This window comes from Narcine bancroftii, chromosome 4 (genome assembly GCF_036971445.1).
Source record: "Narcine bancroftii isolate sNarBan1 chromosome 4, sNarBan1.hap1, whole genome shotgun sequence".
Lineage (NCBI taxonomy): Eukaryota > Metazoa > Chordata > Chondrichthyes > Torpediniformes > Narcinidae > Narcine > Narcine bancroftii.
Window position 1 is genome coordinate 208,078,787 of NC_091472.1, and position 23,087 is coordinate 208,101,873.

Below are 23,087 nucleotides of genomic sequence, written 5' to 3' on the forward strand. Positions count from 1 at the left end.
GTGTAAATCAAAGGATATCTGTACCAATGGAAAAAGGGCATGGCAAATAACCCTGCTAGAGTTCATGCCCACAATCAGTCACCCATTTGATTGTTTCAGGAATCATGTTATTCTCCCACATTCTCAATAGCCCTCAGATTTTACTATTCGACAGCACACTAGCAACATTTGACAAATCCTCTATAGAGAAATATTATTCATTGAATATTTTATTTCTCATTTGTTAATGCTTCTGGAAGGAGTTTATCCAAAACTATTATTAAACATTTATTTTAATAAGAAAAAGTTTAACATTACATATGTTGAAAGAAGAGAAAACATGCAGATGTTATTGAAAATTTTCAATAAATATTTAGTTCGGCCCTCGACTTAGTCCAAGTTTTTAATTTTGGCCCTCTGTGAATTTGAGTTTGACACCCCTGCCCTAGAGACTTGCACCCGATCTTGCGGTCTAACCCTGCGGGTGGCCAACGGCTCCACCATCACTACCTACGGCACCCTCAGGGCACTGACCAGATCGGGAGGGACAAATTCCACTGGTGGTTCATCCTGGCCTCGGTAGGCACCGTGCTATTGGGGGCCGACTTTCTGAGGGATCAGGGTCTCTTGATTGCCAGTCGCAACCGCAAAGAGCACAAGGCCCACCTCGGTATCCTCTTTGCCCAGCTGGCGGATTTCAACTCACTGTCAACGCGGCCAAATACCAGTTCATAAGAGATTCCCTCCAGTTCTTGGGGTCGCCCTGGTGTCGGAGAAGGTGGCGGCCATCTAACACTTCCCCTAAACCCTCCACCCTGAAAGGCCTGCAGGAGTTCATGGGGTTGGTGAACTTTTACCATCAGTTCATTCCCGGGGCTGCTTGCACCATCCACCCATTGTTCGTGCTCATGGCCACCAAAAATAACTCCTGGCCTGGCCGGAAGGGGCTGACAATACGTTCGTGGCAACAAAAGAGGATCTGGCCAGTGCAACGCTGCTGGTACATCCACGACCGGAGACGCACACAGCACTCTCTGTGGTCGCTTCAGCTACAGCAGTGGGGAGGGGTGGGGTCCTGGAACAGTGGCTCTGTGGACAATGGCGGCTGCTGGCCTTTTTCAGCAAATAGCTGCGCCCACCGGACCTCAAATACAGCACCTTCGTCTGGGAGTTCTTGGCGCTGTACCTGGCTACCCGCCATTTTTGCTATTCTTTTGAGGTCAGGCTGTTCACAGTTTATACGGATCACAAACCCCTCACCCAGACACTGGCGATGGCCAAGAACCCGTGGTCTGCCAGACAACAGCGCTACTTCTCGTAAGTATCGGAGTTCACTACCGACATCTGGCACAGGGTCGGCAAGGACAATGTGGTGGTGGATGCACTCTCACGCCCAGCCATCAACACTCTCGCCCCTGGCCTGGACTACACTCAACTGGCTCAGGCCCAGAGAAATGATGTGGAGACACAAACCCTGCGGACCACAATCTCAGGCCTCAAACTCAAAGACGTCCAAGTGCCCAACAGCCCAGACATGCTGCTCTGTGACATTTTGACAGGTGTGCCGCTTCCGATAATCCCGCCGCACTGGAGAGCAAAAGTCTTCAGCATGATTCACGGAGAGCCAGAGTCTTCAGCATGATCCACGACATCGCTCACCCAGTGAAGACAACCGTGCAATGGTCGCGAAGCAGTTCGTATGGCATGGACTAAAGAAAGAGGTGGCGGAGCTGGCCAGGAACTGCACCAGGTGCCAGACCTCCAAAGTCCACCAACACTCGCAGGTGCCCATCCAATACTTCAACTCGGTGGCTCGCAGGTTTCAGCACATCCATGTCGATGTCATTGGACCTTGCCAGTATCCAGGGAGCTGTGTTACCTTCTCACGGTGGTGGACCGTGCCACGATATGGCTCGAGACTTTCCCGATCAAGGAGGCCTCTGCAGAGATGTGCGCCAAAGCTCTGGTCAGCCAGTGGATCAACCGATTCGGAGCCCCAACTCACATTACCAGCGACAGGGGCGCACAGTTCATGTCTGCACTATGGACTCAGATGGTGACCACATTCCAAGGGGCACCCAAGGAAGACCTGCAAGCCTGCAAGCCTCGTTGGCGGAGATGGTATACAGCACACTGCTCTCCCTGCCTGGTGAGATCTTTGGCCCTGAATCTCATACTGCGACCAGACACAAACTTGCTGGCGGATCTCCGCAGGAGATCTCCATCACGCCATGGCACCCGGCCAGTCCACTTCACCATGGAGCTTGACTCTGCCCAATTCGTTTTCGTGTGGAGGGCACCACAGGGGGCACCGCTGCAGCGCCCGTATGAGGGGGCGTACAAGGTCTACTTTTGGGGGAGGGAGGAACTGTTTACGAAAATCGCCCGATGGCGGCCGATCTGGACTTATCACAGTCGGTGCAGACGGCCAGCCCAAGCGAAGGGGCCGCCGCACAAGTAGCGGGACGCGTAGCCGGTTCAAGAGGGGGGAGGGTTGTATGGCAGCCAACTCGCTCAAGGCGAACTGGCCCCACTTGCAATGCCATGCAGCAGGGCAGCCCTGGGGAGATGGCGCCGTCGGGGGTTCCTTTCTCAGTCAAACTTCCCCGCGGCGCGTGATGACGTCATCGCGCATGGAGTGACTGAACAAACGCTGCCCTAAAAGGGGCACGCGCCAAATTCAAATAAAATAGACCTTAACAACCCTCAAGGTGGTGGCTGTGCTTCTTACACTGCCACAATAAAAGGATCACGGTAGAGTCAATCTGGTCCAGGTTCTTCAGTCTTTTTTTTAAAGTCTCTAAGCTGATGGGGTTCATTAACATTGAGATAAACTGAGCAGAGGATGTGGAAAATGAGCAAATATCACCATTGAATGAAACAGTGAACAGAAACAAAACGAGATCACAGAATAGCTTGAAGCAAGTAGTCGTGTTCATTCAGCGGAGGGCTGCGCTGCGGAGTTGGAATATACGACTCGGAGACCGCCAATGGCCATAGAGTGTCCTAGCATCAGCTTTGATTGGCTGCCATCGACATGCCAATCATCTTGTTCCAGGTCTGCGATTCGACCTCCCTTCCGGGGCCGTTTCACATCTGTGGCAGGAGGAGGTGAATGTGAGTCTGGAGTTCGGATTCATCCAATCAGAGAGAGAGAAAGAGAGCGCACAGGCTCTTCGATACCGTGTGATTGGCTGCAGTTTCGTTTCAAAACCCCCGCCAATTTGCGAACTGGCCCCGAAATAGTGGGGTCGGAGAGTTTACCAAGAAATTCTTCCCCCTGAAATGAAATGAGAAAAAAAGATCATATAATGAACACTGACTTTGATGGTTTTTGTCGATTCCCTTTGGATGATGACTGGATATGCTCCCCACCCCACTGTGTGTGACAAGTGGTGTGGACTGACTGAACCGCAGCTGGAGCTGAGGGGAGAGGTGGGGGGGTTCAGCTGTGCTGGAGACTGGCGAGAAGCGGCAGTTGCCCGTTGGGAAGTTTCCAGCCGGTTTTCGTGTGCGTGCATTAGTAACGTGTTATGCGGGGAAGAAGGCGGCGGAATGGTTTGGAGGAACGCCTTGGGTTGTCGATCAGCCCTTTCTTGAATTTCCGATGGCAATTGGCCGAACCTCGATCACCTCTGATCAGCTGTTGATCGGATGGAGTGAAAATGCACGGTGTGGGCACAATGAATAAGTCCTCATTGCCAAGCCCGTTCTGCTGCCGGGTCACAGCTCCCTCTGAGGCGATGGGCGGCTCTTACAAGAGCCTTTGTTTGCTTACGGGGAGAATGCACGGAGTTCTTCAGCCGCCGAAACCATAGAGAGTGCGGTCCTGGCGTTTCAGATCGTACACCACATCCATGGCGATGACCGTCTTGCGCTTGGCGTTCTCGGTGTAGGTGACCCCATCCCTGATCACATTCTTCAGGAAAACCTTCAGCACCCCGCGAGTCTCCTCGTAGATCAGCCCCAAGATCCGCTTGACCCCGCCACGCCGAGCCAGGCGGCGGATGGCGGGCTTGATGATGCACTTTACGATGCCGCTTGGTTTCGCCTTTGCTTCTGCCAGGCATGATGCCGCTCAAGTCGCTGCTCAGTGACAGAGCCACTGCTGATGTCTGCTCTTCGACACAGTGCCCCGACTTGCCCGAGAAACGCGCAGAGTGAAGGGGAGGGGACAAGACGGGGTCAGAGTGACGGCAGAGCGGAGAGCGTCCTCTCATCTTCCAGCTCCGCCCCGGGTCGTGCAGACGCCAATTGCCTACCGTTTACCGGCAGCAAAACCGAAACAGGGTCTAGGCTCAGTAGACACGCTCTTTATTTTTAAGGACGTGAAGGTTCACCAGATCATGGGACTGAGGAGCAGGAGTCGGCCATCCGACCTGTCGATGCTGCCCCGCCGCCGTCCAATGAGATCAGAGCTGACCTGGCCGTGGCCCTAGCTTCATTCACCCTCCTAGTCTACACAACACTTAATTCCCCGCTTATAAATAAGATATATTTGCCCATGTCTCAAACAAATTGAAGGAGGTTGCCTCTACTGCTTCACAGGGAAGAGGTTTCCAGGGATTCACTCATCTCTGGGAGAAACAGTTCCTGTTCCTCCTTATCTGGCTCCTCAGTCTCCTCCTCGAATCTTCAATGCACGTCCCCGAGTTCCAGACTCCGGTCGTTTTGCCCTCGAAGCCTGGCTCCTCTCCCCACACCTCCCCTGGCGGATTGGTCCGCAGTCTACCGCCTTAACCTGGCCACTGTGGGGAGCCTCCCTGTGTTGGGCAGCAGGATTCTCCACGCGTTTCACCCTCTCACTGTCTCTCTCCACCTGATGTGGCGGCTACAGCGAATTTACTGGAGATCGCGGAGTTTAAAGCAAATTATCCCCAACCTCACCCTCCCGCTCCTCAATGCGAGCTCGTTCTCAGGTTAAGAAACACCAGATTGGGTTCAGCGCTTCACTGACATGTGGGTGGCTCTGAGAAGAGCCGTTGGGATCAGTACGAGTTGAGCTTATGAATTCACTTCTTTGCCGCTGTTCTGGGTTTTGATTTCTGCTGGGCAACTTTTTTCGTCGCCTTTCCTTTGGTGACTGAGGCCTTCTTGGCCTCTGGCTTCTTCGGAGACGCCTTCTTGGCCGCTGGCTTCTTCGGAGCCGCCTTCCTGGCCACTGGCTTCTTCGGAGCCGCTTTCTTGGGCGCCGTCCTTTTAGTCGCTGCTGCCTTGGCCCCTTGTTTCTTGGCGGAAAATTTCTTGGGCGTTGATTTCTTCGAGACAGATTTCTTGCTCACTGCTTTTTTGGGTGAAGATCTCTTCATCACGGTCTTCCTTTGCTTCGATACCGTGGCCGCTGATTTCTTCGCTTTCTTTGCCAGTTTCACGGTTCCTTCTTTCTTCGGGACCTTAAAGCGGCCCGCCAAACCCGCATGACTGTCCTGAACCAGGGCGCCACTCTTCAATTTCATCTTGATGCTCATCTTGATGCGCTTGTCCAATTGCTTCACATCGACTCCATGGGCGGACAGAGCCTTCTTCATGGCAATTACGGACATCCCTTTCCGATCACGGCAATCCGCCACAGTCTTGATGATCTGATCGCCCAGCTTGGGACCACCTGTGTTGGAGCGAGCATTCACCTTCTTCTTCTTGGGAGCCTTAGTTTGGGCGGCGGGGGCGGCAGGAGGAGCTGCCTCGGCGTCTGCGGTCTCCGTCATGTCGGTCAGTCTCCAACAATCTCTGCCTCTGAAAACTGAGTGAGAAATGAAGCGAGAGGCGGCGGCACAGAGCAACTTAAAGGCAGTGAGCGGACGGGGCGGAGACATCTCGCTGTCAGCTCCCGGCCCCTCCACCGTCTGTGTTTCTTCCACTTCCAAATTTCTCCAAATCTAATGAAAGTCGGAAACACGGGAGCCCCAGACAGACCCCTGTCCGTCTCCGAGGCCGGAATCTTTGCTGGAAACGCAGTGAGATCCGATTCAAAGGAATCGCTCGCCATTTAAACCCGTTTCATTGCTGCATTGATCGCATTCATTGAACATGTTCGCTGTTTTTTGACAGAAAATTAAAACCAAGGAAAACTTTGTGGTTCATTCCCTCTTCAGGACAGAGGCGGGGGCTGGCGCTATCCCGTGACGGAGATTTATTTTTCGTTGTCCACAGGAGGGGCTGACAAATCCGGCGATGTGTTCGGACCCACAAACACACCGACTTCGGTCTAAGGCACCGCCCCTTGAACACACTCTCCCTGACACCATATTCTCATCTGCACATTCACAGCACCAAACGTTGTCCGCTGCAGACTCCAGGACAGGTTTACCCCTCTGCTCTATGTGTGCTGCGGATTCTCGGAGTGACTTGTCGTTTCTCAACCCTGTCGATAATAACTCTCCGGGGCCGGCGTCCCTCACGGTCTCTCAACCCTAGATTCTGATCCGCCTCATCTTTCTTAAATAATTTTCTCATACAACAGGTGATTACTTCGTACATCAAACCCCCTTCCAACTGAAATATAACTAAGTTACTCTCTCATGGCACTCGTCAAGGAGAAAGGAAGACCCATGTGTCCCAATCACTCTTCTTTGCTGGGTGAAAGTCCATTTACCCAGCTGATAAGTTTTGTCCAAGGCTATGAGCTCTTCTGCTGTCTTCATCCACCTGCACCTGGGCCCATCCAATCTCCACCCATCACCCATCGTATCCCTTCCCGGCGAATTCTGGCAAACCCCCTGTGCACCCTGTCCACTGCAGTCATGTCCTTCGTCCAGAGTGCTGAACTCTACTGTACACAGACTTCCAGCTGCGACGGAACCAGCATTTGATCAGGATGATGGTAAACACGTCTTTCTCAACTGCTCTCTCCCCCTCTGGCTTCCGAACTTTCCTTTCAAACATTGAAAGAGAAACTGTGACGGTCTATTTTCCATATTTCTGGCCAGCTTTATCTCTCCCCCATTTTCTCGGTCATTTATTTTACTCCTTCTTCGCTGCTTTGTTCATCCTGTTCCCTGGTGAACCTTTCTCTTCTCTTCCTCTGTTCTACATCCAATGTGGAACAGTTTCTGTGAAGTCCCTGTGAGCAGGGACTGCCGCCGAGCCGGGCGAGTGCGCGCTGACGTCATAGAGGGCCCGTTGCGGCCCTGGGCGCCGTTCCCTCGGCCACGGGCGTGTGACCCATGAAAGAAGCCGCAGCCTGCGGAGGGATTTGGCCCTTGCGGCGCGGCTCCATGCGCTCGGCGGGCTCCCCCGAGACGCTGGAGTCAGAGGAGCCCGTGGCGGAAATGTTTCTACGCTTTCTGGTGAAAAGCGGCCTCGGCAAAAAGGACGAACGGCACCAAGTCCAGGCTAAGGTCCGGGGCCCCCTCGACCCCCCACAGTTGATGGGAGCGAGTCAGTGGAGGGCCAGCGCCTCCTGTCACACGGAGCCCGTCAGCTGGAAGTGTCCTTCTCAATCCCCTCGGGAGCAGCAGGTGGACACGGAGCAGGCAGGGGATTCAGGGAGGGCGGCCCACCACATGTGCCAGCTGGTTGTCCTGCTTAGTGGGTGAGCGCCGTACGGACAGGAGGCCCCTGTCACCGCCCCCCTCTCAGACTCGGTCATCCATTTGCGGGCATCCCTTCTCAGGGGTAGCAGCAGCAACATCATCTGGGTCAGTGGCTCCATCACCAACAGTGGTTGTCAACCCCGATTGGGGGTGGGGGGTCCTCTGGTTAGGAGCACAGACAGGCTCTTATGGCGGGGGGGGGGGGGGAAATCCAGTGGGTGTTTTGCATCCTTGGGGCCTGGGTAAGTGATTAGTTTTTAAACAGGTGGTGTGATTGGTACAAGACGGGCAGTTTACACCTGAGGTGGGGGTGAACCAGTGCATCGTTTGGGATATTTGCTGTTGCTGGTCAGGCAGGGAGTGAGGGGAATGTGGAAGTTAAATCAAAGTGGTTCAGTCATCTGGACAGGCAGTAAGAAATGAGGGAGTAAGAAGGGTTGGATTGTCCAAAGTGCATTTATTTTTAATGTTGTGAAGTTGGACAGGATGTGAAAATTTTCACCAGGATGTCACTGGGATGGTTTTAGTTAATAAAATTTGCACGCACGTTTCTCTCTGAAGTGTTGGAGGTTGATGGTGACTTTGAAGCATTTTCCCCAGTATTGGGGAGTATATACGTGAAAAGAAATTTAGTCAAATTCCTGGATTGGACAGGTTTGGAAGGATAAGGTTGTGTCACAGACAAAAGGGACAGGCACCTTGGTTGAAATATAGGGGCCATTTTGGGGCTTCCTGTCTCTGCAACTTTATGACTATGAGTAGAGACTGAGTGGGATAAATAGATCCTTGACTTCATTAAAGGGCAGAGAAGAAAAGATCAGCATGGTTCTGGGATGCTGATCAAACATTGGTTGGGCCACAGTTGTCCTGGAATTAGAGGGTTAGGTCTGGTCCCAGTCTCTGGCCTGAGAATGTAGGGCATGGTGTATGTTCCACATTCTGTGATCAGATCCCCTGGACTGGGAAAGAGTTGCATTGACATGACTCAAGCTGAACTGAATGGGTTGATGCAGAGAAACTGTTCCTGCCATTTGGTGATTCTCAGACCAGCCAACAGCTGCTCAAATCAAGAACATAAAGGGATTTCTGGGAAACAAAACAGTTGGCAGGTCACGAAATGTCTCCGGCCAGCACGGACAACACTGTTACAGCGCAAGTGATTGGGATCATATTTCGAATTCCACATTGTCTCTAAGGAGTTTGGAGGTATTCACTGTTTGTGTGTTGATTTTGCCTGTGGTCTCCAGTTTCCTCCATTTCTTGAAAAAGTACAGTGGGTGTATGTTAATTGGGTGTCACGGGCTTGTGCACCAAAATGGCTTGTTACCGTGCTCTATGCCTTTTTTAAAATTATTAAAGTGAGAAGCAGATCTGTGTGTCAGTTCTGTTTCCTTCTCCACAGGCTCTGCCTCAGCTGCCAAGGACTTGCAGCAGTTTGTGTATTTATTTCAGATTTTCAAGTTCTGCAGCATTGTTTCCTTTGCATCTACAAATTGGAGCTTGAGGTAAAGGTTTGAACTGATTAGATTGATTGTTCTGGACTACTGGGGTTTGGAAGGATGAGTTGTAACTAATTGGCTTCACTTTGGTTTGCAGATAAATCTGGAGAGATGGAGAAGGGGGAATTTGCATCAAACAACGTGGTCCTTGCTCTCTGCCATTGTCATATGGACATGTGACCTGACAGGTGGGGTCTTGTGGGCCTGACTGCTCCTGCAGTGTGGACATTGGTGTCTTCTATTGCTGCCTGCCAGGCAGGGAACAGTAAGTGTCTGTCAGTGCCTCAAACCCCCAAACTCCTACCTCAGTTTTAGCAATCTCATTCTCATCCTCATGTTCAAACACAAATTTGGCTTTAACCCTCCCCACCCGACTCTCTCTGTAACCTCCGCCTGTCCTGTGACCTTTTGAAATCTTTGCTCTTGCCCATCTTCAACCCCATTTTACATCCTTTCTCTTTTCAGATTGGAGCCTTTAACCAGTGGTGTGCCGCAAGAAATGGTATTGGGTTCTTTGTTCTTTGTTGCTTGTCAGATATATTAATAATTTCCATGGGAATGTAGTGGGCAGGATAAATGTTTGCAGAGGACATCACAATCATTGGTACAGTGGAATGTGAAGAAGGGAGTGTTAGGTTTGAACAGGATTGAGATAAACTGGAACGGTGGATGGAATATAACTCAGACAAGTGCGAACTGAAGCATTTGTGAAGGTTAAACCAGGGTAGGAGTGTTATGGAACAGAGACCTTAGGATTCATGTACACAGTTCTCTAAAAGTGATGACATTGATAACAGTGTGGGGCAGAAAGTGAATGCCATGCATGCCTTCATCAGCCAAGGATTTGAGTGAAGAAATTGGGGTGTGATGTTTCACTTGTACAAAATGATGGTTGATCCACCCTTGGAGAGTAAGGTGTAGTTCTGGTAGTCACATTGCGAGAATGATGTGATGATTGTGGGCAGTAGGCAGAAAAGATTCACAAGATGGTGCCTGGATTGGAGAGCCTGAGTTATAAAGAGTGATTGGATCAGCTGTTTCCTGGTTTCCCTGGAGAGATGGAAGCTAAGAGATGAATAATTGGGGGCATAATATTAGGAGAGGCACAGATAGGGTTGATGGACAGAATCTGTTTCACATGGCGGGTGTGGGTAAAACTGGAGGGAATGGGTTGAAGGTGAGAGGTAGGAAGTTTGAAAGGGATCTGTGTAGTAAATATTTTACATGCTGAGAAGTCGGTGTCTGGATTGAGGTGGCAGAGGATGTGATGGAGGCAAGAACTGTAACAACATTTGAGTGTTATCTTGGACCATCAGCTCTGAGCTTGGCTATTTGGTTTAGAGTTAAGGTTTGCAATGATATTTGCACCTTTTCACTTTCAACAAACTGTTGCCCATCTCTCATGATAGTTCCCAGAATGGTTCACCAATTCCCCACATAACCAGGGTATTACTGCTGCAGTCCTGTGTGTTTGCATCACCACAGAAAAAGGATCAGGAATTGCCTTCCTCCCCGCCCTCAGTCCATTCAGCTGAATCAATGCTGCTCTTCCAAGCTAGTTGTGCATGGTCCTGCTCTGTGGAGCCGGTTTGTCGCAGGCCCGCTGGGTGGAGCTGGTTCGTCGCAGGCCCGCTGGGTGGAGCTGGTTCGTCGCAGGCCCGCTGGGTGGAGCTGGTTCGTCGCAGGCCCGCTGGGTGGAGCTGGTTCGTCGCAGGCCCGCTGGGTGGAGCTGGTTCGTCGCAGGCCCGCTGGGTGGAGCTGGTTCGTCGCAGGCCCGCTGGGTGGAGCTGGTTCGTCGCAGGCCCGCTGGGTGGAGCTGGTTCGTCGCAGGCCCGCTGGGTGGAGCTGGTTCGTCGCAGGCCCGCTGGGTGGAGCTGGTTCGTCGCAGGCCCGCTGGGTGGAGCTGGTTCGTCGCAGGCCCGCTGGGTGGAGCTGGTTCGTCGCAGGCCCGCTGGGTGGAGCTGGTTCGTCGCAGGCCCGCTGGGTGGAGCTGGTTCGTCGCAGGCCCGCTGGGTGGAGCTGGTTCGTCGCAGGCCCGCTGGGTGGAGCTGGTTCGTCGCAGGCCCGCTGGGTGGAGCTGGTTCGTCGCAGGCCCGCTGGGTGGAGCTGGTTCGTCGCTGGCCCACTGGGTGTAGTCGGTTTGTCACTGGCCCAGTGCGTGGAGCCGGTTCATCCCTACAGTCACCCCTTGTCCTGGGACAGCATTACTCTCCCATGCCTGGTTCCTCTTTCTCTTGGACTGTTCCTTTCATGGTCCAGTGAAGTAACAAACACCACCCCCCCCCCACCCCCCCCGCCAAGTGAATACGTTTGATCATAGAACATTACATCACAGTACAGGTCCTTCATTCCACGATATTGTGCCGACTTTGGTGACAGTACACCAGAACAATCTAATACTTCCCACCAAACCATAAACCTCTGTTTTTCTTACTTCCATGTCCCCATCTTTTAAATGTCCCCAGTGTACCAGTCTCCACACAACCTCCGACAATGCATTCCAATGACCCAGCAGCGATCTCTGTATTTTACAAAAATATCTTTCTCCTTGAAGCATTCCTTCACTCACAAACAGATGTCCACTGCTATCTGGAGTTGTCTCCCCATTAAAAGGGTGTTGTGTGTACTCCCAATCCATAGAGTGGAGTAGTTAATGCAACATTGTTTCATCACAGGCATCCCTGGAATTAATCCAGTGCTGTCTGTAAGGTGTTTTGTAAGTTCTTCCCATATCTGCGTGGGTTTCCTCCAGTTGCTTTGCTTACCTCCAAACTTTCAAAACATACGCGTATAATTGGGCAGCGCTGGATTGTGGCCAAAATTTTAATATGCTCCTTGTGTGTCTTTCTCAAGTCACATCTTAAGCTTCATTGCTCCAAGGAAAAAAGTCCTAGTTCTGTCAACCTTGTTTATAAGACACATTCTCCAATCAAGGCAACGTTCTGCTAAATTTCCTGTGCACCCTCTCTATAACACCTGCATCTTCCTGTAATGCAGTGACCAGAACAGAATGCCATACTCCATGTGTGGTCCAACTAGAGTTTTAAAGAACTACAACATGTCTTTAAATCAATACCTAGACCATTGAAACTCAGCACACCATATGCCTTCTTAACCACCCTATCACTCACACAACCATGAGGAATCTATGGACCTGGACCCCAGGATCCACACTGTCAAAAATCCTGCCATTAACCACAATCTTCCAAAGTGCATCACTTCACATTTATCTAGACTCAACTCCCTCTGCCATTTCTCTGCCCAACTGCAAACTTACTGACATACAATTCCAGTTCTTCAACCATGTCATTGATATAGTAAAAATCATAAAGACCAAGATTCCCAGCACAGACCCCTGCAGAACACCACTGGTCACTCACGTGCAGGCAGAATACATTCCACCCATTATTGCTCTGTTTCCTGTAGTCAAGACAATTGTGAATCCAAGCAGCCAAGGTTCCTTGCACCGCATATATCATGACCTTCTAAATTAGTTGGTATGGGGGACCGTGTCAAATGCCTCACTAAATTCCAGACATATCACATCCACTACCTTACCATCATCAATTTCTTTTCACACCTTCTTTCCCTCAGACTGCACGATCTGCCCCCCCCTCTTTTCAACCTCTCCAGAACTGTTCCTAATCTAAATATGACGATGGGACGATGCCTGCTGTTCACCACAAATCAGGAAATTTGGGGCATATACAGAACCCTGGCTTCTTCTGGGGCAGGATGGGACTTCAGATCAGGTGCTAGGATGAGAGAAAGTGTGGCGAGAATTAGCTGGAGGCTGGCGTTGGATCCTACAGACTAGAGAGGGGGCAGAGAAGATTCCCCGATACATTGTCCAGACCTGGGAGTCAAGGTTCAGGGGAAGGATGTGGTCATCAGGGTTGTTTTCCTGGGAACAAGCTGTTGAGGGAAATGTGAGAAATTGAGCAGGGGACAGGAAAAGAGATGTTCTCAGCAGTTGTGAGGAGGTGCCAGTCAGGGATACAAAGAAGGCAATTCCAGGAAAACCTGAATATCGAGACATATCATCGAGGGTCGGATGAGAGAAAAAGCAGGTAGCAGATCCTGACCTCGGAGAAGGTGGAACCATGCAGCACATGAAGGTTGGAGCTGTTGTGCATCCTGTAGACGGTTGCCACAGGAAACTCCTTTCGGCCCACGATGTCTATGCTGCCTTCCCTGTTCTCTGACCATCCATCACCGGTCTCTTCATCTGTCTGTCCAAATTTCTCTTCACTGATCCTGTCAGATCTACTTCCACCCCACATTCCTTTTTTTTTAAATTTTATTTAATTGTTTGCATTATTACAGGAAAAAATGAATTAAACATTAATCAAATATCCATAGCCAATTATACAAAAATAGCACTTTTATATATTTTCTCCCCATCCCCTTCCCACCCAATAGTAAGAAAAGGAAAGAAAAGAAACACTTACCATTTAATATACAATAATATTAGCATAGACAATCATTAATTATTATTAAAAATTACTAATTAAGAGGAGTGGATAAGGTAGAAGAGGTGGATGGAAAATTATCCATAAAATCCATATATGGTTTCCAAATACTATAAAAATTTTCAACAAGATTCCTTAAAACTTTCTGTAATTTTTTTACCAAGGTATACAATTTCACATCTCATTATACCATCTACTTCATTCCATCTTTCCATTGTATCACTATACATTTCTTTGCAGTTGCTTTTGCAACTGTTCTTGGCATTTGTCCAATTTCAATTTTATATGGTTTTCATAAATATCTCCAAGTAAAAATACTCTTGGATCCTTTGGTATTGTTATCTTCATAATTTGCCCTAATAATAAACTCAGTTCATTCCTAAACCTTTCCACTTTTTCACAAGACCACACTGAATGCAAAATAGTCCCTATTTCTTTCGCACATCGAAAACTCTTATTTGAATAATTAGTATTGTCCATTTACCTTATGTGGAATATAATACAATTGATGAAGAAAATTATATTGATCCATTTGCTATCTAACATTTACAGTATTCGTGACACACTCTTTCATAACAATTTTGACCAAATCTCCACCTGAATTTGTATATTTAAATCTTTCTCCCATCGAATTTTTGATTTATATAAATCTTTTTTCTTTACAGTATTTTGTAATTTTATATACATATTAGTAATATATTTCTGAACAACAAATATATCTGTAATTATAACTTCAAATTGACTTTGTTTAGGGAGTCTCAAATCTGCTCCCAGTCTCTTTTCAAATACATTTTTAATTGATAATATGCAAAAATTATAATGTATGTTGTATTTTTCTTTTAATTGATCAAAAGTTAAGAAAAAAAGATCCTAAGAAATAATCTTTTATTCTCTGTATACCTTTACTATGCCAATTAGTTCCTGTAAATGATTCACTATTCCATTTATACAAAATTAACTCTGGAATAGTTTCACCAATTTTATTCATTTTTATTTGAATCCAAGCTAGTTTTTCATCCCGTTGATAATAGGAGGACAAAGACCTCAATTCAGCTGCTTTAAAATAATTCTTAAAAATTGATCAAATTTTCACATTAATTTTTCTAAACTAATTCTTAACATTTTACCTTTCCAAAGAAATTCACATATTATTTTCAAGTTTTGAAAGAAAAATTCTGGTACTTGAATGGACAATGATTGAAAAAAATATTGTTTTCTTGGAAAAATTTTCATTATAATACAATTCACTTGTCCTATTAATGTTTTTGGTAAATCTTTCCATCTTTTCAAATACCTGTCCAATTTTTTTAACAATGGCAAATAATTTAGTTTAAACAGACTAATTATATTTCTACTAATTTTAATTCCTAAGTATTTAATTGCTTTATTTTGCCATTTTAAATTTTGTCAATATTCTACATTGAGAGTAATCCATATCCAACATAGGTATGATTTCACTTTTATCAACATTCACTTTATAACCCGATACTAACCCATACTCTTTTAATCTCTCATTCAACTTATTTAAAGATATTTCTGGTCTTGTTAAATATATTATAACATCAGCAAATAAACTAATTTTATGTTCTTTATTACATACTTCAAATCCTTTAATTTCATTATCAATTCTAATTACTTCCGCCAATGGTTTAAAAAAAAATGGTGATAATGGGCAACCTTGTCTAGAAGACCTTTCAAGCAAAAAGGGTTGTGAGATTTGTTTTTTCGTAATCACTTTTGCTTTTGGTTGATCATACAATGCCTTTATCCAGCTTATAAACTTATTTGGAATTCAGAAGCATTAAATGTCTCAAATTTAAAAAATCCCATTCCAATCGATCAAATGCTTTCTCTGCATCTAATGCTACCGTGGGAATCTTTCTATCTTGTGTTATTTTGTACCAAACTTAAAAATTTAACTATATTATCTGGTGCTTTTCTAATTTTAATACAACCAGTTTGATCTAAATGTATTAATTTTGGCAAAAATTCAACTAGCCTATTAGCTAACAATTTCAATATAATTTTATAATCTGTATTCAATAATGATATAGGTCTATATGAAGAAGGCTGTAAACAATCTTTCCCTTTTTTTGGAATTACTGTTATTAATGCTGTTTTAAAAGATTCAGGTAGATCATAAACTTCTTTCATTTGACCTAATACCTCCATCAATACAGGTATTAATAGCTCCTTAAACTGTTCATAAAATTCTGGTGAGAAATCGTCTTTACCTGGCACCTTATTATTTTGTAGAGACATTAAAGTCTCATAAACGTTTTCTGAAAATTCTCGGGCAATCTTTTCATCCTTCTTTAACATCAGTAATGTAATTTGTCTCAAATAATCTCTTATCTTATTATCATCTCTCTTAGACTCTGAACGATAAAGTTTAGCATGAAAGTCTTTAAAATTATCATTTATTTCCTGTATTTTGTAAGGCATCTGCCCTGATAATTTCTTATTTGCAATTATTGTTCTAGAAATCAGTTCCATTTTTAATTGCCATGCTAAAACTTTATGGGCCCTTTCACCCAACTCATAATATTTTTGTCATGTTCTCATTATATCTCTCTCCACTCTAAGTCACAGCAAGAAGTCTTAATTTCTTCAACTCTAACAATTTTCTCTTCTCCTCATCTTTATGTACTTGAATTTCTTTCTTCAATTTCATTATTTCTTTATCTAATTGAGTTACTTCTTTCATATATTCTTTCTTTATTTTTGAAATATAACTTATTTGACCTCTCAAATATGCTTCATTGAATCCCATAATACAAACTTATTCGCAACTAAATCCTTGTTAGTATCTAGAAAAACTTTTATCTATTGCCTCATAAAAATCACAAAATTCCCTTTTCTTCAACCTTTTTGTTCTTCTTCCAATGAAATAGACACAATTAAAGGTGAATGATCTGATAAAACCCACGCTTGATATTCCACTCTTTGTACTCTATATTGAAGTTGTGCAGAAATTAAAAACATATCTATCCATCAATATGTTTTAAATCGAAAAGAATAAAAAGAATAATCTCTTTCATTTGGGTGGATTTTTCTTCATATATTCTCTAAATCCATATCTTTCATCAAATCTGTTACCATTTTTGCTACCTTATTTTTCATCATTCTATCTCCTGATCTATCTAATTTAGGTTCTAAAGCAAAATTAAAATCCCCTCCCAATATAACCTTTCCCTTGGCATTTGATAAATTCATAAAGACATCTTGCATAAATTTGACATCACCTACATTTGGTGCACATACATTCATTAAGGTCCATTGTTCCGAATAAATCTGACAATTCACCACGTATCTCCCTGCTATATCTATATTTAATCCAATTTTTTAACTGGTAATTTTTTATTAATTAATATTGCTGTACCTTTAGCCTTAGAATTAAAGGATGATGCTATTACTGTTCGGACCCAATCTATTTTTAATTTTTGATGTTCTTTTTCTGTCAAATGCATTTCCTGTAAAAGAAAAGCTATGTCTGTTTTAATTTTTTTCATATAAACTAATAGTTTTTTCCGGTTTATTTGATTCTGAATCCCATTAATATTAATACTAATAAAATTCAATTTATCAGCCATCTAAACTCTCAAAATTCAATAACCGTCCAACTTACCATCTCCGCTCCTCCTACATCCAAAATACTAATTAAATATTTCATAATACAATTATTAAATTTAGGTATATTAAAGAGAGAAAATAACCAAAATCCTACACCCCACCCCCTAAAGGTGTACGTTATTAACAGTATCTCTTTATATCCCTGATCTATAGGAGTTGTAATTGAAAACCCTCCCATGAGATTCCACGGATGCCAGGCTCCTACTCTCACTTCACTCCCCCTAAATTTTACTATCTCTTATGCCTCAAATCTACTCAAAAATTACAATGATCAATTCACATTTTTACACAGATCTATCAGGTAGAAACTGTCCTCTCTAATATTCTCTCTCCTCCTAAAACTTGTATCATTTCATTATACATCCCCAACTGCAATATTTCCACTTCCTCTCTCTCTTCAAATATCTCCCAGTTCTTGTCTCATATTCTCAGGCAACGTGTCTGCAAACATTTTCGCTTCATTGGGTTCCATAAAAAATCTATTTTTCCCCTCAGGAACAAAAACATTTAACACAGCTGGGTACCTTAAAACAAAAGTGTATCCTTTTTTTCATAACATTTTTAACAGCATTCAATTACTTCTTTTTTTTTCAACAAATCAAAACTTATATCAGGATAAAAGAAAATCTTATTATCATTGTAAATCAATAGCGATTGGTTCTCCTTCACTGGCTTTGCAGCCAGCTCCAAAATCTTCTCCCTCACTTCATATTGAAGCAACTTGGCCAGAATTGAACGTGGCTTCTAATCTGGCTGTGGCTTAGATCGTAATACTTGATGAGCTCTTTCAATCTTAATGTCTCCTTGAAATTCAGTTACCCCCCAAAGTTTGCCATATCCAACATTGTAAAAATCTCTTCGTATCTTGCCCAACATCACCTTCCTTAAGTCCAACAACTTTTATATTATTTCAATTACTAAAATTTTCTAACCAATCAATTTTTTTAGTTAATTGTTTTTTTAGTTGCAGCTGTCTCAGCTTTAACATATAACAATTACAATTTACAGCACGGAAACAGGCCATTAGGCCCTTCTAGTCTGCACCGAACCAAACACCCCTCTCTAGTCCCACCTCCCTGCACAATGCCCATAACCCTCCATCTTCTTCTCATCCATATACCTGTCCAATCTTTTCTTAAATAATACAATTGACTCCGCCTTGAACCTTCTTAATTTGCTCCTTAACATGTTTAGTCACCATGGGAACTTGCCTTCCGGAGAGCTGCAGGATCCTTCTTCAATATAGGCCTCTCTTCTTTATCAGCTTGTTTTTCTTGTTCAAGCTCTTGAAAAGTAACAGTCGGTTTATCTTTCTTAGGAGGCATTGTTTATTGTTCTGAAGGTCTTCGAATGGCTTCCTCTTCTATTTTCTTGCAGTTAGTTCAGGCTTCTTAACTCTTTTAAACCTTTTTTGGAGGGAGCAGAGAATTCAAGTCTAGCTCCAAGACATCACATGGCACACCAGCCACCCTCTTCTTTATTTTTTTATGTATTTATTGAAATTGAAATTCCACATTAAAAATAAGTACATAAGAATACATATTAAAAGTAAAATAAAATATGTTACATTTTGATCATAGCATTCCATCCAAGGTACCCACAGTCTCAAACAAATTATATTATTATAGTATTTTATTATAAAAAGAAAATCTCAGTCCACTACCAAAAATGAAGCTGTTTGGCAAAGAGAGTAATAAATAAATGACCTTACTAGTCAACACCTCTGCATTAATACCAAATCAAAAAAATTTGAAAGTAATTCAAAAAGGGTCCCCAGAGTGTTTAAAAATTTCAATTCAAATTGGAAATTGAGCATCTAATATTCTCTATTTAAATGTGACATAATGTCACGTAGCCATTTGAGCACAAGTAGGTGGAGCAAAGTCCTTCCATTTGAGCAACACTGCCCGTCGAGCCATAAGAGAAATAAAGGCTAATACATGCAAGTCAGATGCCATTAAAGTTATGGCCGTCTCTCCATCAATGACGAACAAGGCAGTTAAAGGATTAGGCTTAAAATTAACTTTAAAAATGCAGAGAATGTTGTAATTCTTAATTCCAGGATTTCCCAATACACTGGCATGTCCAAAACATATGAATTAGTGAAGCATTTCCATTGTCGCATTTATTACAATGAGGAGATAAAAGCAAGATAGTGTTACGAGCCCAAAGGACCCCAAAACCCAGCAGCAATTCACCAAGACAAGTGACTTTCAAAACAAAAGTTATTTTTAATCAACTTCAAACATGAAAATAGAATCAAACTTTAACTTAACTCTATTCTTAAACTACACTCTATACTAACCCAAATTACCCTGTTCTAATTCTAAGCACACATGTATGTAATGTGTGTAAATTCAAGAAAAGTTCTTTGGTTCACAGTTTAATCTCACGTCTCCTTCCACGATCTCTGATTGCAGGCAATCACCATACTGTGCACAGAATTTAATATGTGTAAAGTTCACCAGGCTTGGTGCTTGAAAGGTAAATGTTTACCACTCAGGAAGGTTCTTGTAGGGTTTGCAGAGAGAGATATTTGTTGCTACAGGATTTCCACAACTGAGGTACCACCACTAGTCACCTCAGGGTCTCGCTGATGAAACTTGCCCCATCAGGGTCTTATAGATGGTAACCTCTTTCTTCAAGCTTCCACAGAGTTCCATTCCTTCCTCTATTTCAAGAGAAACATCAGACAGTTAGCACTTCCAGCCATCTACTGCTCTGGAACTTGCTTTCATCAGTTTCAAACAGTTTTCCCTGGATTGCACTTTTCACTTGTCAGTGTCCCAAACACTGACTGACTGACTGAGCTGTTTACTCAACTCTCACTTTTCCAACTGTGACTCATGTCTTGCAAAACCCCCACCTTCTCCAGCAAACAACAGGAATTCTTTCTTCTTCTCAAATTGTTATCTTAGGTTTCTTTCTTTGGCTTGGCTTCGCGGACGAAGATTTATGGAGGGGGTAAAAAGTCCACGTCAGCTGCAGGCTCGTTTGTGGCTGACAAGTCCGATGCGGGACAGGCAGACACGATTGCAGCGGTTGCAGGGGAAAATTGGTGGGTTGGGGTTGGGTGTTGGGTTTTTCCTCCTCTGCCTTTTGTCAGTGAGGTAGGCTCTGCGGTCTTCTTCAAAGGAGGTTGCTGCCCGCCAAACTGTGAGGCGCCAAGATGCACGGTTTGAGGCGATATCAGCCCACTGGCGGTGGTCAATGTGGCAGGCACCAAGAGATTTCTTTAGGCAGTCCTTGTACCTTTTCTTTGGTGCACCTCTGTCACGGTGGCCAGTGGAGAGCTCGCCATATAACACGATCTTGGGAAGGCGATGGTCCTCCATTCTGGAGACGTGACCCATCCAGCGCAGCTGGATCTTCAGCAGCGTGGACTCGATGCTGTCGACCTCTGCCATCTCGAGTACTTCGACGTTAGGGATGTAAGCGCTCCAATGGATGTTGAGGATGGAGCGGAGACAACGCTGGTGGAAGCGTTCTAGGAGCCGTAGGTGGTGCCGGTAGAGGACCCATGATTCGGAGCCGAACAGGAGTGTGGGTATGACAACGGCTCTGTATACGCTTATCTTTGTGAGGTTTTTCAGTTGGTTGTTTTTCCAGACTCTTTTGTGTAGTCTTCCAAAGGCGCTATTTGCCTTGGCGAGTCTGTTGTCTATCTCATTGTCGATCCTTGCATCTGATGAAATGGTGCAGCCGAGATAGGTAAACTGGTTGACCGTTTTGAGTTTTGTGTGCCCGATGGAGATGTGGGGGGGCTGGTAATCATGGTGGGGAGCTGGCTGATGGAGGACCTCAGTTTTCTTCAGGCTGACTTCCAGGCCAAACATTTTGGCAGTTTCCGCAAAGCAGGACGTCAAGCGCTGAAGAGCTGGCTCTGAATGGGCAACTAAAGCGGCATCGTTCGCAAAGAGTAGTTCCCGGACAAGTTTCTCTTGTGTCTTGGTGTGAGCTTGCAGGCGCCTCAGATTGAAGAGACTGCCATCCGTGCGGTACCGGATGTAAACAGCGTCTTCATTGTTGGGGTCTTTCATGGCTTGGTTCAGCATCATGCTGAAGAAGATTGAAAAGAGGGTTGGTGCCAGAACACAGCCTTGCTTCACGCCATTATTAATGGAGAAGGGTTCAGAGAGCTCATTGCTGTATCTGACCCGACCTTGTTGGTTTTCGTGCAGTTGGATAATCATGTTGAGGAACTTTGGGGGACATCCGATGCGCTCTAGTATTTGCCAAAGCCCTTTCCTGCTCACGGTGTCGAAGGCTTTGGTGAGGACAACAAAGGTGATGTAGAGTCCTTTGTTTTGTTCTCTGCATTTTTCTTGGAGCTGTCTGAGGGCAAAGACCATGTCAGTAGTTCCTCTGTTTGCGCGAAAGCCGCATTGTGATTCTGGGAGAATATTCTCGGCGACACTAGGTATTATTCTATTTAGTAGAATCCTAGCGAAGATTTTGCCTGCAATGGAGAGCAACGTGATTCCCCTGTAGTTTGAGCAGTCTGATTTCTCGCCTTTGTTTTTGTACAGGGTGATGATGGTGGCATCACGAAGATCCTGAGGCAGTTTACCTTGGTCCCAGCAAAGCTTGAAAAGCTCATGCAGTTTGGCATGCAGAGTTTTGCCGCCAGCCTTCCAGACTTCTGGGGGGATTCCATCCATACCTGCTGCTTTGCCACTTTTCAGTTGTTCGATTGCCTTATATGTCTCATCCAGGGTGGGAACCTCATCCAGCTCTAGCCTTAGGGGCTGTTGAGGGAGCTGGAGCAGGGCGGAATCTTGGACTGAGCGGTTGGCACTGAAAAGAGATTGGAAGTGTTCTGACCATCGGTTGAGGATGGAGATCTTGTCGCTGAGGAGGACTTTGCCGTCTGAGCTGCGCAGCGGGCTTTGGACTTGGGGTGAGGGGCCGTACACAGCCTTTAGAGCCTCGTAGAAACCCCTGAAGTCGCCAATGTCCGCGCTGAGCTGGGTTCGTTTGGCGAGGCTAGTCCACCACTCATTTTGGATCTCCCGGAGTTTGCGCTGAAGATGGCTGCATGCGCGACGGAAGGCTTGTTTCTTCTCTGGACAGGACGGCTTTGTAAGGTGAGCCTGGTGGGCAGCTCGCTTCTTTGCCAGCAGCTCCTGGATTTCCTGGCTGTTTTCGTCAAACCAGTCCTTGTTTTTCCTGGAGGAGAAGCCCAGTACCTCTTCAGTGGATTGCAGTATGGTAGTCTTCAACTGATCCCAGAGGGTTTCAGGGGACGGGTCTGTGAGGCGGATTGCATCGTCGAGCTTTGCTTTGAGGTTTGCCTGGAAGTTTCTTCTCGCTTCGTCTGACTGCAGGTTTCCAACATTGAACCTCTTTCTGGGGGCTTTATTGTTCCTGGGCTTTGGTTTGAAGTGAAGGTTGAGCTTGCAGCGAACCAGCCGGTGGTCAGTGTGGCATTCCGCGCTAGGCATGACCCTGGTGTGGAGCACATCTCGTTTGTCACTTTCTCGCACCAGGATGTAGTCCAGGAGGTGCCAGTGTTTGGATCGGGGATGCATCCAGGTGGTCTTAAGGCTGTCCCTCTGCTGAAAAAGGGTGTTTGTAATGACAAGCCGCTGTTCTGCGCAGAGCTCCAACAGGAGGCGCCCATTGTCATTGCACTTGCCGACGCCATGCTTGCCCAGGATTCCTGGCCAGGTTTCTGAGTCTTTGCCGACACGAGCGTTGAAGTCGCCCAGGATGACAACCTTGTCGGCTGTAGGGGTGCGTTGGATGAGGTTGCGCAGGTCGGTGTAGAACTTGTCCTTTTCTGCTGGTTCCGCCTGGAGGGTTGGAGCATAGACACTGATGAGGGTGATGTGACGCTTGTTCTGAAGGGGGAGTCGCATAGACATGATTCGGTCCGAGAGGCCTATCGGAAGGTTTTCGAGTTTGGAGGCAATGAAGCTCTTGACCATGAAGCCTACACCAGATAGGCGTCGTTCATCCGAAGGCTTGCC

General features: G+C 45.7%; 3 protein-coding genes across 16 annotated transcripts in view; 1 reads left to right on the top strand and 2 right to left on the bottom strand.

Moving 5' to 3' along the window:
- Positions 1-23,087, top strand: part of LOC138761528 (histone H3-like) — a 97,619-nt gene that overhangs the window by 4,941 nt on the left and 69,591 nt on the right. For 3 of the 14 annotated variants that reach the window (XM_069933808.1, XM_069933807.1, XM_069933810.1), the window contains exons 1-3: positions 7,097-7,510; positions 8,914-9,016; positions 9,108-9,275. In XM_069933808.1, the coding sequence (XP_069789909.1) occupies positions 7,143-7,510; positions 8,914-9,016; positions 9,108-9,218 (582 nt within the window). In that variant the 5' untranslated portion in view covers positions 7,097-7,142 and the 3' untranslated portion in view covers positions 9,219-9,275. Of the gene's footprint in view, positions 1-7,096; positions 7,511-7,724; positions 8,718-8,913; positions 9,017-9,107; positions 9,276-9,475; positions 11,644-23,087 lie in introns of those variants that run through there. The other 11 variants (XM_069933811.1, XM_069933805.1, XM_069933806.1 and 8 more) reach the window with 8 other exon arrangements.
- LOC138760242 (histone H4 type VIII-like) lies at positions 255-4,048 on the bottom strand (the record flags this gene model as incomplete). The annotated part of the gene is made up of 1 exon (XM_069930573.1): positions 255-4,048. A coding segment is annotated over one exon (270 nt), but the record flags the coding sequence as incomplete, so codon positions are not given.
- On the bottom strand, positions 4,278-7,385 carry LOC138761527 (histone H1-like). The gene has a single exon (XM_069933795.1). It carries the CDS (start codon positions 5,790-5,792, stop codon positions 4,992-4,994), a length of 801 nt encoding a protein of 266 aa, XP_069789896.1. The 5' UTR covers positions 5,793-7,385; the 3' UTR covers positions 4,278-4,991.